The sequence below is a fragment of the Rhipicephalus sanguineus genome, unplaced genomic scaffold (genome assembly GCF_013339695.2).
Source record: "Rhipicephalus sanguineus isolate Rsan-2018 unplaced genomic scaffold, BIME_Rsan_1.4 Seq941, whole genome shotgun sequence".
Lineage (NCBI taxonomy): Eukaryota > Metazoa > Arthropoda > Arachnida > Ixodida > Ixodidae > Rhipicephalus > Rhipicephalus sanguineus.
This window is the reverse complement of record NW_023616341.1, coordinates 172,674-187,702: the sequence shown is the minus strand read 5'-3', so window position 1 is coordinate 187,702 and position 15,029 is coordinate 172,674. Positions and strand designations below refer to the sequence as shown.

Sequence of the window (15,029 nt, the reverse complement as noted above, 5' to 3'; positions counted from 1 at the left end):
TTATCACTCAAAATCTTCGAGCACTCATATTTTTCTGCTATTGTAAATGGTAAAAACGGACAGATATTAGGAGCACACGACACAGGCACTGACTTCTGACACAGTATTATTGTGTGGATGTGAATGATGCTCCTGTTTCATTCTATATTTACGGTGGTATATGTCTGCATACCAACAAACCTATCTCGTCACCATTTTGAAATATTTTCCTAAACGCAAGAAGGTAATGAGTTCCCATTGATGTGCATCATTATTGCAGTTTGTTGCGCTTAAAGTGGAATATTTTGTTGAAAATGATCAATTGAAGTGTTGCAAAGCCACATGAAACGAAAAGGATGAAACTTAGACAAATCCACCAAATCATTCCTGCCTCGCTAGTTGAACTGCTTTACGTGAAAATTTTTGTAGACAATAGCACAAGGGTCTGTCATGACTGTGGGATTGCCAGCTGTGTGCAGACAGCATAATCTGTTTAGCAGAGTTGTAGATTTTCTTCTAAGTGCCAGTGTGTCGAGTGCAGTGTGAGCGTCCTGATGTGAGCCCCACGGCCGAGGTGACTGGAATCCTGCAAGTGCATGCAGAGCTGGAATGCCGTGAGCTCTCTGTTACCGTGGTGTCCAGCGAGGCACTGTCACTACTCTGGCAGTTGGCGTGCAACTCACCACTCACCAAGGTGCACAAGGTGAGAAGCAGCTTTTAGGAGCTGGCTCCTTATGCTCGGGGCTTGTCCATCGCCGTAGTAGCCGCCAGTTCTCATTGCTCCCGCTAGCATGGCTCAGCGCACGCTCGCGCGAAAGAGCAGTCTTTTTCCTCTTGTTCTTCGAGCTACTTGGTGATGACATTAATGCAGGCAAAACCACATATAGCTTAGCCAACTGTAGCATGCGCACTGTCGTGCAAAAGAAAGTCTTCTTCCTCTTGTTCTTTGAGCGCCTTGATGATGATGTTAATGCAGGCAAAACCACATATAGCATAGCCAACTGTAGCATGCGCACTCTCGCGCGAAACAGAAGTCTTCTTCCTCTTGTTCTTCGAGTGCCTTGATGATGATATTAACGCAGGCAAAACCACATATAGCATAGCCAACTGTAGCATGCACACTCTCACGCGAAAGAGAAGTCTTCTTCCTCTTGTTCGTCGAGCGCCTTGATGATGATATTGTCACATGGTCGTGACGTCGACGAAGACAGCAGTCAGCACGTCCGAGATGAAACTGTTTATTTGGCCGAACTTGTGGCCGGGAGACTGAAAGTCAAACTACAGCAATATACTGATAGCGTCGAACAGAGCGTCGACCGTCGATCAACTGACAAGCGGTCAAGCGCGTCGGTTTTATAGAGGCGCTATCGAACTTTCCAGCAATATCGCTGGTGGCGGCATTATCTCTAGACAAAGCTGGAACATTCGCGTGCAGTGCGCAATCTTAACAAAACGATCTACTACAATCGCGAAGTTTCTCGAACACTGCTTCGCGGACAGCGTCGAGCGTTGATAACCGTCCCTGCCGGTCAAACCCGAATGAATCAAAACAAGACAAGAAGTGGGCGTGGCATTGCCCCCCTCTGAAAAAGCATCGTCCCGATGCTTGTGAAAGATCAAAGAAGAGAAAGAAAAGAAAAAAACAAGTGCATACATAAATAAATTACAATAACAAAGTAAAAGTAGAGTCCCCAGGTTCGCTAACGCGCAAAAAACGGCTAAGGCGCACGCATGGACGACTTCAGGTCGTGCGCGGCGTCGCTGGGAGTTCGTAAATGCCGTCCGGGATGACCTCGTAGTCCAGAGCGCCGAGACGCCGACTCGAAACCTTGTATGGCCCGAAGTATCGCCGAAGAAGTTTTTCGCTAAGCCCACGTCGGCGTATCGGCGTCCAGACCCAGACACGGTCACCGGGCTGGTATTCCACGAAGCGTCGTCGAAGATGTAGCGACGGCTGTCGGTGTGCTGCTGGGTCTTGATGCGCAGGCGGGCGAGCTGTCGAGCTTCCTCGGCACGTTGTAAGTAAGCGGCGGCGTCGAGGTTTTTTTCGTCGGTGACGTTCGGTAGCATGGCGTCGAGCGTCGTCGCCGGGCTCCTTCCGTAGACCAACTTGTACGGCGTCATCTGCGTCGTTTCTTGGACGGCCGTGTTGTAAGCGAAGGTCACGTACGGAAGGACGGCGTCCCACGTCTTGTGCTCAACGTCGACGTACATGGCCAGCATGTCGGCGATGGTCTTATTTAGACGCTCGGTGAGGCCATTGGTCTGCGGGTGGTAGGCGGTGGTGCGGCGGTGGCTCGTCTCGCTGTATCTTAAGATCGCCTGAGTTAGGTCCGCAGTAAAGGCGGTACCTCTGTCTGTGATGAGGACCTCTGGGGCGCCATGCGCAAGACGATGTTCTCCACGAAGAACTTGGCTACCTCGGCGGCACTGCCTTTGGGCAAGGCCTTTGTCTCGGCGTAGCGGGTGAGGTAGTCAGTTGCTACGACGATCCACTTGTTGCCGGAAGTCGACGTCGGGAACGGCCCCAGTAGGTCCATCCCGATTTGCTGGAACGGCCGGTGAGGTGGTTCGATTGGCTGCAGAAGTCCCGCGGGCCTCGTCGGCGGTGTCTTCCGTCGCTGGCAATCTCGGCAAGTCTTAACGTAGTGGGCGACGTCGGCAGCAAGGCGTGGCCAGTAGTATTTTTCCTGTATTCTGGCGAGCGTGCGGGAAACACCGAGGTGCCCAGCCGTCGGGTCGTCGTGTAGGGCCTGGAGGACCTCTGGTCGCAATGATGAGGGCACGACAAGAAGGTAGTCGGTTCGAAGTGCCGAAAAGTTCTTCTTCATGAGAACGCCGTTCCGTAAGAAAAACGACGGCAGTGCTCGCTTGAATACCTTCGGAACAACGGCGGTCTTGCACTCGAGGTACTCCATAAGGCCCCCCAGTTCCGCGTCGGCTCGTTGCCTTTCGGCGAAATCGTCGGCACTTATAGTTCCGAGGAAGGAGTCGTCGTCGTCCTCTTGCGGCGGCGCGTCGACGGGGGCTCGGGACAGGCAGTCGGCGTCAGAGTGTTTTCGTCCGGACTTGTACACGACGGTAATGTCAAATTCTTGAAGCCTCAGACTCCATCGTGCGAGACGACCTGAAGGGTCCTTCAAGTTAGCTAGCCAACATAAGGCGTGATGGTCACTGACAACCTTGAAGGGCCTGCCATAGAGGTAGGGGCGAAACTTTGACGTAGCCCAGATGATGGCAAGGCATTCCTTTTCTGTTGTGGAATAGTTGGCTTCTGCATTGGATAGTGACCGGCTAGCATAACTGATAACCCTTTCAAGCCCGTCAGTCTTTTGCACAAGGACGGCACCGAGTCCTACGCTGCTTGCGTCGGTGTGTATTTCCGTATCGGCGCAATCGTCGAAATGCGCAAGTATGGGTGGCGTCTGCAGGCGTCGTTTAAGTTCTTGAAAATGCTTGCACTTGCGCCGTTTCCCACCTGAATTCCACGTTAGTCCTTCGTGAGAAGCGTCAGTGGTTCGGCGATCCGTGAAAAGTTTTGACGAAGCGTCTGTAATAGGCGCATAAGCCGAGAAAATCGGCGCACGGCCTTCTTGTCGGTGGGTGGACGCGAAGTCGGCGATGGCAGCTGTTGTCCGCGGGTCTGGGCGCACTCCAGACTTGCTGATCACATGGACCCAGAACAGGAGCTCGTCGTATGCGAATCGGCACTTTTCTGGCTTCAGGGTCAGTCCAGAGGTCTTGATTGCTTGAAGTAACTGCCTCAAAGCCGCCGGAGATGCTCGTCGAAGGTCGAGGAAAACACACGACGTCGTCCAACTTACACAAGGCACGTCTGCCCACTTCAATCCGGCCAGTACGGTGTCCATGACGCGCTGGAACGTCGCAGGTGCCGAGCAAAGACCGAAAGGCATGACCTTGAACTCAAAGAGGCGTCGGGTCGTTTATAAAAGCGGGTCTTTTCTCGGTCTCTTTCGTCTACTTCGATCTGCCAATAGCCCGGTCTTGAGGTCCATCGACGAAAAGTACGTCGCGTTGCTGAAGTCGATCCAGGGTGTCGTCTATCCGTGGGAGGGGTACACGTCCTTCTTCGTGATTTTATTCAGGCGCGATAATCAACGCAGAAGCGCAGTGTCCCGTCCTTCTTCTTCACTAACACCACGGGTGACGCCCACGGACTCTTGAGGCTGGATGATGTCGTCGCGTAGCATTCGTCCACTTTTTCTTTATGCCTCACGTTCTCGATGTCGAAACTCTGTAGGGGCTCTGTCGGGATGGTCGAGAATTTCTCTGTTATAATGCGGTGCTTAGCAAGGGGCGTTTTGTCGGACCCTCGATGACCGACGAAAAACAGTCCTTGTATTGCAGGAGCTAGGTTTTGAGCTTGGTCTTGCTTGACCTTCGAAGGCTCGGTTGACGTCAAATCCGGTTCGGGGACCTCTATTCGTCGAAGCAGGTTCGGCAGCATCGAAGAGGGCGAAAGCATCGCTGGCGGCTACACATTCGTCCGATGTAGGCAACCGTCGCACCCATGTTGAGGTGCCTATATTCGTGGCTGAAGTTTGTCAGCAGTACCTTTGCTTTACCGTCATGCAGCTCGGCGATACCTCTTGCGACGCAAATTTGACGGTTCAGGAGTAGTTGCTGATCGCCGTCGATTACGCCTTCAAGGTTCGCAGGTTTTTCGGTGCCGACGGAAATAATGACGCTGGAGCGGCGGCGGAACGGTCAACCTGCTCTTCTATCACCTTCAGTGCATGGTTCCCTGGCGTCCGCGTGGGGTGGGAGCGCTTTGTCTGAGGTTAGTGTTATCGACTCAGAACCTCAGGTCGATGAACGGGCGCCGTGGTCACTTAGGAAGTCCATTCCGAGTATCACATCCCTGGAGCAGTTTTGTAGGATTACAAAGCTCGCAGATAAGTCCGGTATTGATGGGACTCTCGCCGTGCAGACACCAATCGGCGTTATCAGGTGGCCTCCAGCTGTCCGGATTTCGGGTCCACTACCAAGCGGTCTTTACTTTTCTTCAGCTTGTGGCGAATGGCCCACTGACGACCGGAATAGTCGCTCCGTGCTGTCGACGAGAGCTGTGACGCTGTGGCCGTCGATTAAGAACATCGAGGTCGCTAGTCCGTCGTCTTGCGTTGCGGTTAGGTCGTGGCGTCGGATCACGGCTTCGTCGATTGTCCCCGCTGTTTCGACGTTGCGTCGTCAGGTTTTCTTCGGGCCGCGAATTTCGTTCGTGAGGGCTCCGTCCTGTTTGCGTCGTGTTCTGAAGGTCTCGTCGCGTTGTCGTCGTCGGCGGCCGCGGAGGATCTTCGGCATTTCGTCGTACAGCAACCGCACCTCCATCGGTTGCTGCCCTTAGTTTCCCGGATACGGGCTAGGCGACCGGCCCCGGTTTGGGCCAGTGTACTGCCGGCGGTGCGGTCACGTGTAGCGGCCGGGCGACGGCGAGCGGGAAGGTCGTCGTTCTTGCCACTGTGTTCCGGTGAGGTAGTCGTCAATGTCGCGAGGCCGTTCGCCTGGCGCGGGCGCGGCGCGTTGATGGCGAATCCGCGTAGCCCCATCTGTCGGTATTGGCAGCGGCGGCGGTACGTGTGGCCGGCCTCCCCGCAGTGGTAGCAGAGCGGGCGGTTGTCAGGGGCGCGCCAAACGTCGGTCTTTCGGGGGCGCATCCTTGACCCGTCGGCGGGCTGTATGGCGTCGGTGGTGGTGGTGGTGGCGGCGGCGCCTGGCGGCGGAACTGCTGCGGCGGCGCGGCGTCTTGACGCGGGCGAGGAGGGGGGGCGTTGCGTCGGGCTGCAGCAGCATAGTTCATTGCTTGCAGCTGCGGCTGCGCTGCATAGGGGGTGCCCAGCGACTGCTGGATTTCCTCGCGGACCATGTCGGCGATCGAATCCACTTGAGGCTGCGCTGAAGGCAACAGCTTGCGCAGCTCCTCCCGCACTATCGCTCTTATGGTTTCCCGTAGGTCGTCGGTGCCTAGCGAGTGCGCTTCGGTGTAGCCTGTCGACAGGGTTGAGCGGTTGTACTGCTTCGTCCTAATCTCGAGGGATTTTTCAATTGTTGTAGCCTCCTTTAGGAATTCGGTGACAGTTTTCGGTGGGTTCCGCACCAATCCTGCAAAGAGGTCTTGTTTCACTCCCCGCATAAGGAAGCACACCTTTTTTCCTCAGGCATGGCAGCATCGGTCAGGCGGAAAAGTCGCGTCATCTCTTCCGTGTAGATAGTGACCGTCTCATTCGGTAGCTGTGCTCTTGTCTCCACAAAGCAGCGGCCTTTTCCTTGCGGACGATGCTCGCGAAGGTATTGAGGAACGTCGTCCGAAAGAGGTCCCAGGATTGAAGCTCGATTCATGGTTTTCGAACCACGTCTTCGCGGCGTCTTCTAAGTAGAAGTAGACGTGGCGCAGCTTCTCTTCAGTGTCCCAGTGGTTGAAGGCGGCGACTCGCTCGTACGTCTCCAGCCAGCTCTCCGGGTCTTCAAACGACGATCCACGGAAAGTTGGTGGCTCCCTTGGCTGTTGCATCACTACCGTTGTAGGTGGCAGGGGATCTGTCATCGTCTCGGCGGTCGGTGTGACGGTCTTCGGCTGCCTGGTGTTTTCGGGAAGGAGCCCGTACTCTGGTTGTAGTCCCTTCTGCCGGCGGCTGGTTCGAGGATCTGGGTTGTCCTTACAGTCGTCTTCTTCGCGGCTTGGGCTTGGGTCAGCGCTCCGCGGTGGCGTCCGGATCATGAAGCAGCACCTCCACCAGATGTCACGTGGTCGTGACGTCGACGAAGACAGCAGTCAGCACGTCCGAGATGAAACTGTTTATTTGGCCGAACTTGTGGCCGGGAGACTGAAAGTCAAACTACAGCAATATACTGATAGCGTCGAACAGAGCGTCGACCGTCGATCAACTGACAAGCGGTCAAGCGCGTCGGCTTTTATAGAGGCGCTATCGAACTTTCCAGCAATATCGCTGGTGGCGGCATTATCTCTAGACAAAGCTGGAACATTCGCGTGCAGGGCGCAATCTTAACAAAACGATCTACTACAATCGCGAAGTTTCTCGAACACTGCTTCGCGGACAGCGTCGAGCGTTGATAACCGTCCCTGCCGGTCAAACCCGAATGAATCAAAACAAGACAAGAAGTGGGCGTGGCAATATTAACGCAGGCAAAACCACATATAGCAAAGCCAAATATAGCATGCGAACTCTCGCGTGAAAGAGATGTCTTCTTCCTCTTTTTTCGAGCGCCTTTATGACATTAACGCAGGCAAAACCACATATAGCATAGCCAACTGTAGCATGCGCACGTTCGTGCGAAAGAGAAGTCTTCTTCCTCTTGTTCTTCGAGCATCTTGATGATGATATTAATGCCGGCAAAACCACATATAGCTTAGCCAACTGTAGCATGCGCACTCTCGTGCAAAAGAAAAGTCTTCTTCCTCTTGTTCTTTGAGTGCCTCGATGATAATGTTAACACATGCAAAACGACATATAGCATAGCCAACTGTGGCATGCACACGTTCGTGCGAAAGAGAAGTTTTCTCCTCTTGTTCTTCGGGTGCCTTGATGATGATATTAACGCAGGAAAAACCTCATATAGCATAGCCAACTGTGGCATGCGCACTCTCGCGCGAAAGTGTTCTTCCTCTTGTTCTTCGAGCGCCTTTATGATGATATTAACGCAGGCAAAACCACATATAGCATGGCCACCTGTGGCATGCGCACTGTGCGCGAAAGATATGTCTTCGTCCTCTTCTTCTTCGAGCGCCTTGATGATGATATTAAGGCAGGCAAAACCATATATAGCATAGCCAACTGTAACATGCAGCGCTCGCTCCATGCCGGCGCGTGCTCTAGTTTGATAGGAGACTGTTAGAGGGCCACAACTGCGTGCTTCCTGTCTCTTTCGACAGTCGTCAGTCAGTGCGCTTCGATACTAGTAACATGAACGAAGAAGACAAGGCGGCGGAGCGGAGGGCTCGCAAGGCAGCAGCAGCGCGGGCTCGCCGCCAGGACCCTGCGGTGAGAGCTCGTGAGGCCGCAGAGAGACGTCAGCATCGTGCGGACCTCGAAATACAAGCCCGCGAAGCCGAAGCAGTGCGGAAGCGGCGGCAAGAGAACTTCGAAGAGGTACGGGCGCGGGATGCAGCGGCCAAGCACCGAAAGCAGTCGCTACCTGAAGTTGGTGGCGCCGACGCACGCTTCAAGCGCAATTTTCTCAGCCACACATTCGGCCACAGCTTGTGGTTCGACAAAAACCTGACCACATTCGCTACTATAACAACGTCACTACTATATACAAATCAAGCTCGTGCAAACAGCACTAATGAAAACGCTTCAATCTTACACTCTAAGTGTAAGATTGAGACTTTGCTAATCTGGCTCGCAATTTACGAGCGCGTGAGCGTGCCCAACAAATGGGACGAAGCAGGCAAGTTGAGCAACTTGGTCTTCTACCTCGCGGCAGTAGCAAGCTTCAACAGCAGCCTGGCCACATTGGTCTCACAGTTGCGTCTGTAATAGAATGTCCCTACTGTTCGTAGAGTCGGCTCGGTGCCAAAGTTGACTGCATGTTACACTATGTCTGTTGTCAATGTTCTCGATGAGGTCCTACAGTCGTCATTAGGCTTTGCAGATTTGATGGTGTCTCTTTGTGTTTCTTGAATGCTGATTAAGACGGTCTTATGGTCCTTGAAGTAGTTATGAATGGTGGTGACTTTGGCTACTCTATAACGTGCTAATCTGACCTCCCTTTGCTCCGGTGTTTCAGCAGGCAACTTTGCCATTGCTTTAGATTTCGCACTGCCATCTAGCTATGGATAATTGGATTCAGCCTGTCACTTGCACCGAAGTGCACAGCACAAGACGTGTGTCGTCCTGTGTACTACTATTCGGTGTGTGCTTTTAGTCACTGAGGAACACGGGCGATGTGAAGCTGAGCAGTGGAAATGAAGGGCACATGAGTAGACAAAAAAGGGTGTCGAGGCCTGGCAGGCAGTGCTCGATAAAGGAAATAGATGCCTTCCATTGTGGCGGAGAATAGCAGAACATTCCAATCAGCCTTTTACTCAACTTTTAAGCAGTTACAATAATAACATTGCACCTTGTTCAGTTGCATATTTCTTGATGTGAGAAGGCAGTGGCGTGCGGGCACTCTACTTTCTTCTTCCAGTAACATGAGGCCACACCTTGGGTGGCATAGATGCTCACCATTTTCACTAGAGGATGCAGTTTGGTTTTCGAGCCTCAGCTTGCGAATACACAGAACAGTCTATTGCCTCGTGTTGTGGGCACCACCGCTATTTTATAGAGTTGTGGCGAAGCAATTGGTACTGTTTAACGGTTGCGCTCTCCAGCGGCTCCTAGTGGGTCGTCCTCTTCTAAACGCCGCTCGTGCTCGGAGCTCGTGTTTTCGCCTTGACTGTCGCCATAGTGCATTGTCGCCGAGTGCCGTCCAATAAACAGCTTAACAAATTGGTGGAGAGTGCTGTGCTCCCATTTGATGCCCCTGGAGCTTCGTTCCCGTACTCTGCCATCTACCATGCCTCAAGACTCCGCTCACCAAACGCTGCCTCCCACACCGACCACATGTCCTGGTGTCCCACGCATCCACGATCCACCTATCTTCACTGGCGCTGACGGCACCGACGTGGAGGACTGGCTCGCAATTTACGAGCGCGTGAGCGTGCCCAACAAATGGGATGAAGCAGGCAAGTTGAGCAACTTGGTCTTCTACCTCGCGGGAGTAGCAAGCTTGTGGTACACACCACGCGTCTGATTTTGCGACTTGGTCGATTTCAAGACCGCAGGCATCACGTTTTTTGCCGCCCTGCAGTTCGTAAGCTGCAAGCAGAACAGTGCTTACGCGAACGAGCTCAGCAGCCAGTGAATCTTTCACCAGTTATTCGAGACGTCCTGGACTTGGTAAGAAAGCCAACGGCACTATGTCCGAGTCTGACAAGTCCGGAACATTAAAGGCACTGACGACGATGCCTTACCACGTTGCTCGCCAAAAACCCTTCCACCGTGGCCGAGGTCATAGCACTGTGCCAGAGCTACGAGGAGCTCTGCCGGCAACGTTCAATCCCCCGTCGCTCCCCATCACGCGACGAAGGGCTCGCTGGCTTGGCGCCCATACCTGACCAGGCCACGCTGCTGGCAGAATGAAGTCATTCCTGCGCAAGGAAATAGCACGCCAGTTCTCTCTCCTGGCCTTCGCCCACCCGCCGCACGTTCAACAATCGTCGACGACCCTTCTTCCTCCCCTCCGCCGAGCGATTGAGCAGGAAATTGCGGAGGTGATGCCTGAGTACCATCAGCAACCCCGCTCCTGCGCCACAGAGTTACGTTCAAGTTGTCGCCAGGACGCACCAGGCAATCCCTGCGGCTGCACCATTGAGTTACGCCGAAGCCGCCGCTAGACCTCCATCCTTCGAAGCGGGTGTGCCGGCTACATATGCTGCTGTCATCCCTAGGCCCCAACTGCAACCCACCATGCAGTCATTTCAGCAGCCGCCCCGTCATTCGCATCCTGCGACATGGGCGGACCTGCACTGGCGAACCGATGGCGCACACCGACAATCAGCCCATCTGCTTGCATGCGTTTATGCCGGTCACGTGGCATGTTAATGTCATTGCGGGCAGTCGCCTCGAGTCGCGTCACCCGCCACCAGCCAGTCCAGCCGTGCATTCTGCGACCCGCCTATGTCACCGACGTAATGCCCAGCTCCATCCACTCGCCGCTCTCAGTCTCCACGACGTCGTTCACTATCACCAGTGCGGCGACGTTCTGTCGCACGAGAGCAGGAAAACTAGTCGTCGCAGTCCACGAGGCAAGGGCTGCGACGCTATCGAACTGTAGAAGCCCTCAGCGAAGTCTATCGAATGTTATAGACGTGTTTGTGGACGGTGTTCGCGCGTCTCCCCTTATCGACACTGGAGCCGCTGTATCCATTATGGACGCAAAACTTAGCCGCTTACTCCGAAAAGTGACGACGCCACTTTCTGGTATGTCCCTCCGTACCGCCAGCTCCCAGAGTATTAGGCCTACAGCAGTACGCACTTCTCGCGTTGTCATTCAAGACGTTCTGTACGACGTCGAGTTCATCATAATTGCTGCATGCTCCCACGACGTCATCCTGGGATGGGATTTTCGCTCCCGCCACGACGCCATAATTCACTGCGCACCAGCTGCCCTCGAACTCTCACCGTTCTCACATTTGACTCTGGCAGGCAGTCCATCGGCATTCACCAGGATCCTCGCCGAATTTCCTCCAAACTCGTCAACGGCCGTGCCAGTTTATTGCGCCGGTCTCTGTGGCAGCATTGCTCTCCTTTCGCCATCTGACCGCGTTTGCACTAGGAAAGGGTTGCTGGTACCTTTCGCGACCTTGCAAGTCACTCAGGGTAGCACCCTATTTTTGTTACCAACCCATCCCGCACATTGTTACGTTGGTGCGAGGGGAATGTCTCGGTAGAGTGGAGCCCCTCGAAGACACACAAGTTCTGGACGCACCCGACGACTCGCGCTGCACCAGTTCCCGTACCATCAGTGCTGTTTTGGTCCCTCCATAGCTGACAACCTTACGTCGGTCCAGCGTTCCCAGCTTCTGTGCCTCTTGGAAGAATTTCGTTCTTCTTTCGATGTCGGGCAAACTTCTCTTGGCTGCACGTCCGCTGTTACGCATCGCATCGACACTGGCGCCCAACCACCACTGCGGCAACGTCCATATCGCGTGTCTCGCACAGAACGTCGGGTAAAAATGAGCAAGTCGACAATATGCTTCGACACGACGTTTTCGACCCTCGGACAGCCCATGGGCATCTCCTGTGTTTTTCGTTGCCAAGAAGGACGGTTCTGTGCAGTTCTTTGTGGACTACCGAAGGCTCAATAGATCACTCGGAAGGATGTTTATCCGCTGCCGCGAATCGACGACGCGATTGACAGCCTCCAAGGAGCAGAATACTTTTTCATCTCTCGATTTGCGCTCGGGGTACTGGCAAGTACCCATGGCTGATGACGCTCGACCGAAGACAGCCTTTGTCACGCCCGACGGCTTGTACGAGTTTAACGTCATGCCATTTGTTCTGTGCAATGTGCCCGCGTTCGAGTGCATGATGGACACCGTTCTGCGCAACTTGAAATGGCACACGGGCTTGTGTTACCTGGACAACGTCGTCGTTTTCGCTCCGGACTTCTCCATGCATCTTCAACGTCTGCGGCATGTTTTGACGCGTTCGAGCAACGCCGGCTTCCAACTGAATCTGAAGAAGTGCCGATTTGCAGCACGGCAGCTGACAATCCTAGGCTACGTCGTGTCCAAGGACAGAATCCTTCCCGATCCGGCCAAGCTTCGGGCCGTGGCCGAATTTCCCAAACCTATGTCCGTCAAAGAACTGTGCAGTTTCGTAGGACTGTGCTCATATTTTCGACGTTTCATACGCAACTTTGCCACCATCATATCGCCGCTGACGAAGCTCCTTGGGAGTAACGGGCCCCTACATTCGTGGTCGTCCGAATGCAACGACGCGTTCGCAAAGCTTTGTCGTTTGTTGACGTTTCCTCCCATACTACGCCACTACTACCCTACGGCCCCAACGGAGGTACACACGGACGCCAGCGGTGTAGCCTCGGCGCTGTTCTTGTGGAGCACAAACCAGGGTTCCCCGAATATGTCGTAGCATACGCAAGTCGTACGTTTACTAGAGCCGAGAGCAATTACACCTTCACGGAAAGAGTGCCTGGCGATCATCTGGGCCCTTACAAAATTCCGACCTTATTTGTATGGTCACCCATTTGATGTCACCGATCATCATGCACTATGCTGGCTGTCGTCATTGAAGGATCCCTCGGGCCGTCTCGCCCGCTGGGCACTTCGCCTGCAAGACTACGACATCCGCATGCTGTACTGCAACGGACGCCAGCATGTCGACGCAGATGCCCTCTCGCGCTCCTCCTTGCCTGACGACAATGCCTCCTGCTCAGTATCTCACATTGCTATTTCTTCCATCGACGTTCACACCATCGCTACCGAGCTACCAAGGATAAATGGATCGCCTCGCTGATCGACTTGCTCACTGATCCGTCGGCAACACCAACCACTTGCGCGTTGCGTTGTCAAGCCCACCATTCCGCCATTCGTGACGACCTACGGCACCGATGCAAGTACGCCGCCGTCCGCCAGTGGCTACTTGTGATACCCCGAAGTCTGCGTGCTGAAATCTGCCAGTCCTTCCACTCTGATCCGCAATGCGCTCACTCTGGGGTATCCAAAACTTACCACTGCATTCGTCACGATACTTCTGGTAAAGTGAGCTAGAAGAGGGTAGTGGGCTTGCTGGGGTCCCCTGCTTGACGCCGGGTATGTCACATGTGTGGTGGCGCCACCAGTGACTTAAATGTAGGGCACTGCCTGACGGAGGCGTTTGTGCGCAACTGAAGTCATGCTTTTTTGTGTCTGTTATCAAATGCACTGGACGGAAACGTACGCGAATTTCGGCAGTGTAAACGGCGATGCTGATGTCGCTGAGACAATAAAAAATAAAGAAAACTAGCGGCCTACATGCGTGTGTAAGGCATGGTAACCATCTAGAACACTGTAGCATGGTGTATGCTGCTCTGCTGTTACCTAGTTATCTGATGTTAAATGAAACACACCGAAGACCGTCAGTACTCGTGCGAGTAAAGCTGCAGAAACATTCTTTTCTGAAACTCTGTCGCCGTAACTTGCGCGATTAAACTGCATGCAGAACTCGATGCATGCAAGGGATGCTGCGCAAATTTGAGATACATATGAATTGCTCTTACGAGTGATAAGCAGCGATGGCGAACTTTTCAGAGCTTACGCGTTTTGCAGCTATCAGTTGTAAACTGGATTCTTTGCATTTCTTGGGCTACTTTCGTCACGCACGCCTTTTACGAGCGTGTGAAATTACTGCCGATGCTGACCTTTGCCCATACTCGGGAGTTTACCATGAGCTCTTAATGTTATACATTCCACAGCATTTAAAAACTTGGAGCTGCTCATTCTTTCTGCAGATCTCCAGTATCTTATTGGCTCTGTAATTTGGCTATTACTGCACTGATTATTCCTATGCAAAGACTGTAAAAATCTACATAAGAAAAAAATGCCAGGCCTGCGCTGAACCCGCAGCACAGTCACAGCGAAAGCTGGAAGAGCGGCGTTTCTAGAGCCCGTTATGCTCTCTTGGGGCTACAATACAAGTACACTAGAAAGGTACCCATTACGCCATAAATCACAATTTTTGTGAAGTTGGGAAGCACCTACTAAGCCATTATTCGTCATTCTGCGGAGAAGCAAGGCACCATCTACACATCTATAAGGCATTATGTGCACTTGTTGATGCGACGACTGATGACGATGAAGAATTATGGCTCAGCCCTTTGTAATGGGTTGAAATCTTTAAACAGCCAACCAGTTATGTAATTTGCATTGGGTGACGCCCGGTCGCTTTTCCCTCTCCCGTCATGCTGTATAACATACGTTGACGTGGGAGAGAGACGGGGAGGGGGGGCGAAGAACCTTACTGAGACCCCGAGGAAATGGATCATGCGCTTATGGGCTTCCTTGGCAACCAATAGTGCACTTGCGAGGAACCCACTACGATATAAATCATTGTAATTTTACTGAGACCCGAGGGAGTGGATCATGCGCTTATGGGCTTCCTTGGCAACCAATACAAGTGCACTTGCGAGGAACCCACTACGCTATAAATCATTGTAATTTTTGAGAAGTAGGCAGCAGGCACTGTGCCATTTTCGTCATTCTACGGAAAGCGTTGGTACCTGCTAAACGCATGTAAGGCATTATGCGCACTTTGTTGATGCTGTGCCTGATGACGATGAAGAATTATGGCAGAGACCTTTGTAATGGGTTGGAAGTCTTCAACAACCTACTCGTTGCGCAATTCGCATTGTGTGACGCCTGGTTACAGAATTCGCGTTGTGCGACGCTTGGTTCCTATTTTACTCTTCCACCACGCTATATTGCATATGCTAATGTTGTTCCTTCCCGACATGAAGCCTGTATA

At 53.2% G+C, this 15,029-nt stretch overlaps 1 protein-coding gene across 1 annotated transcript in view; it reads left to right on the top strand.

Annotated features, from left to right (window-relative positions):
* Positions 1–15,029, top strand: part of LOC119378718 (AP-5 complex subunit mu-1) — a gene marked incomplete at its 5' end in the record, with an annotated part of 202,112 nt that overhangs the window by 50,060 nt on the left and 137,023 nt on the right. The window contains 1 exon segment of the mRNA XM_037647755.2: positions 521–682. Within this exon segment, the coding sequence (XP_037503683.1) occupies positions 521–682 (162 nt within the window).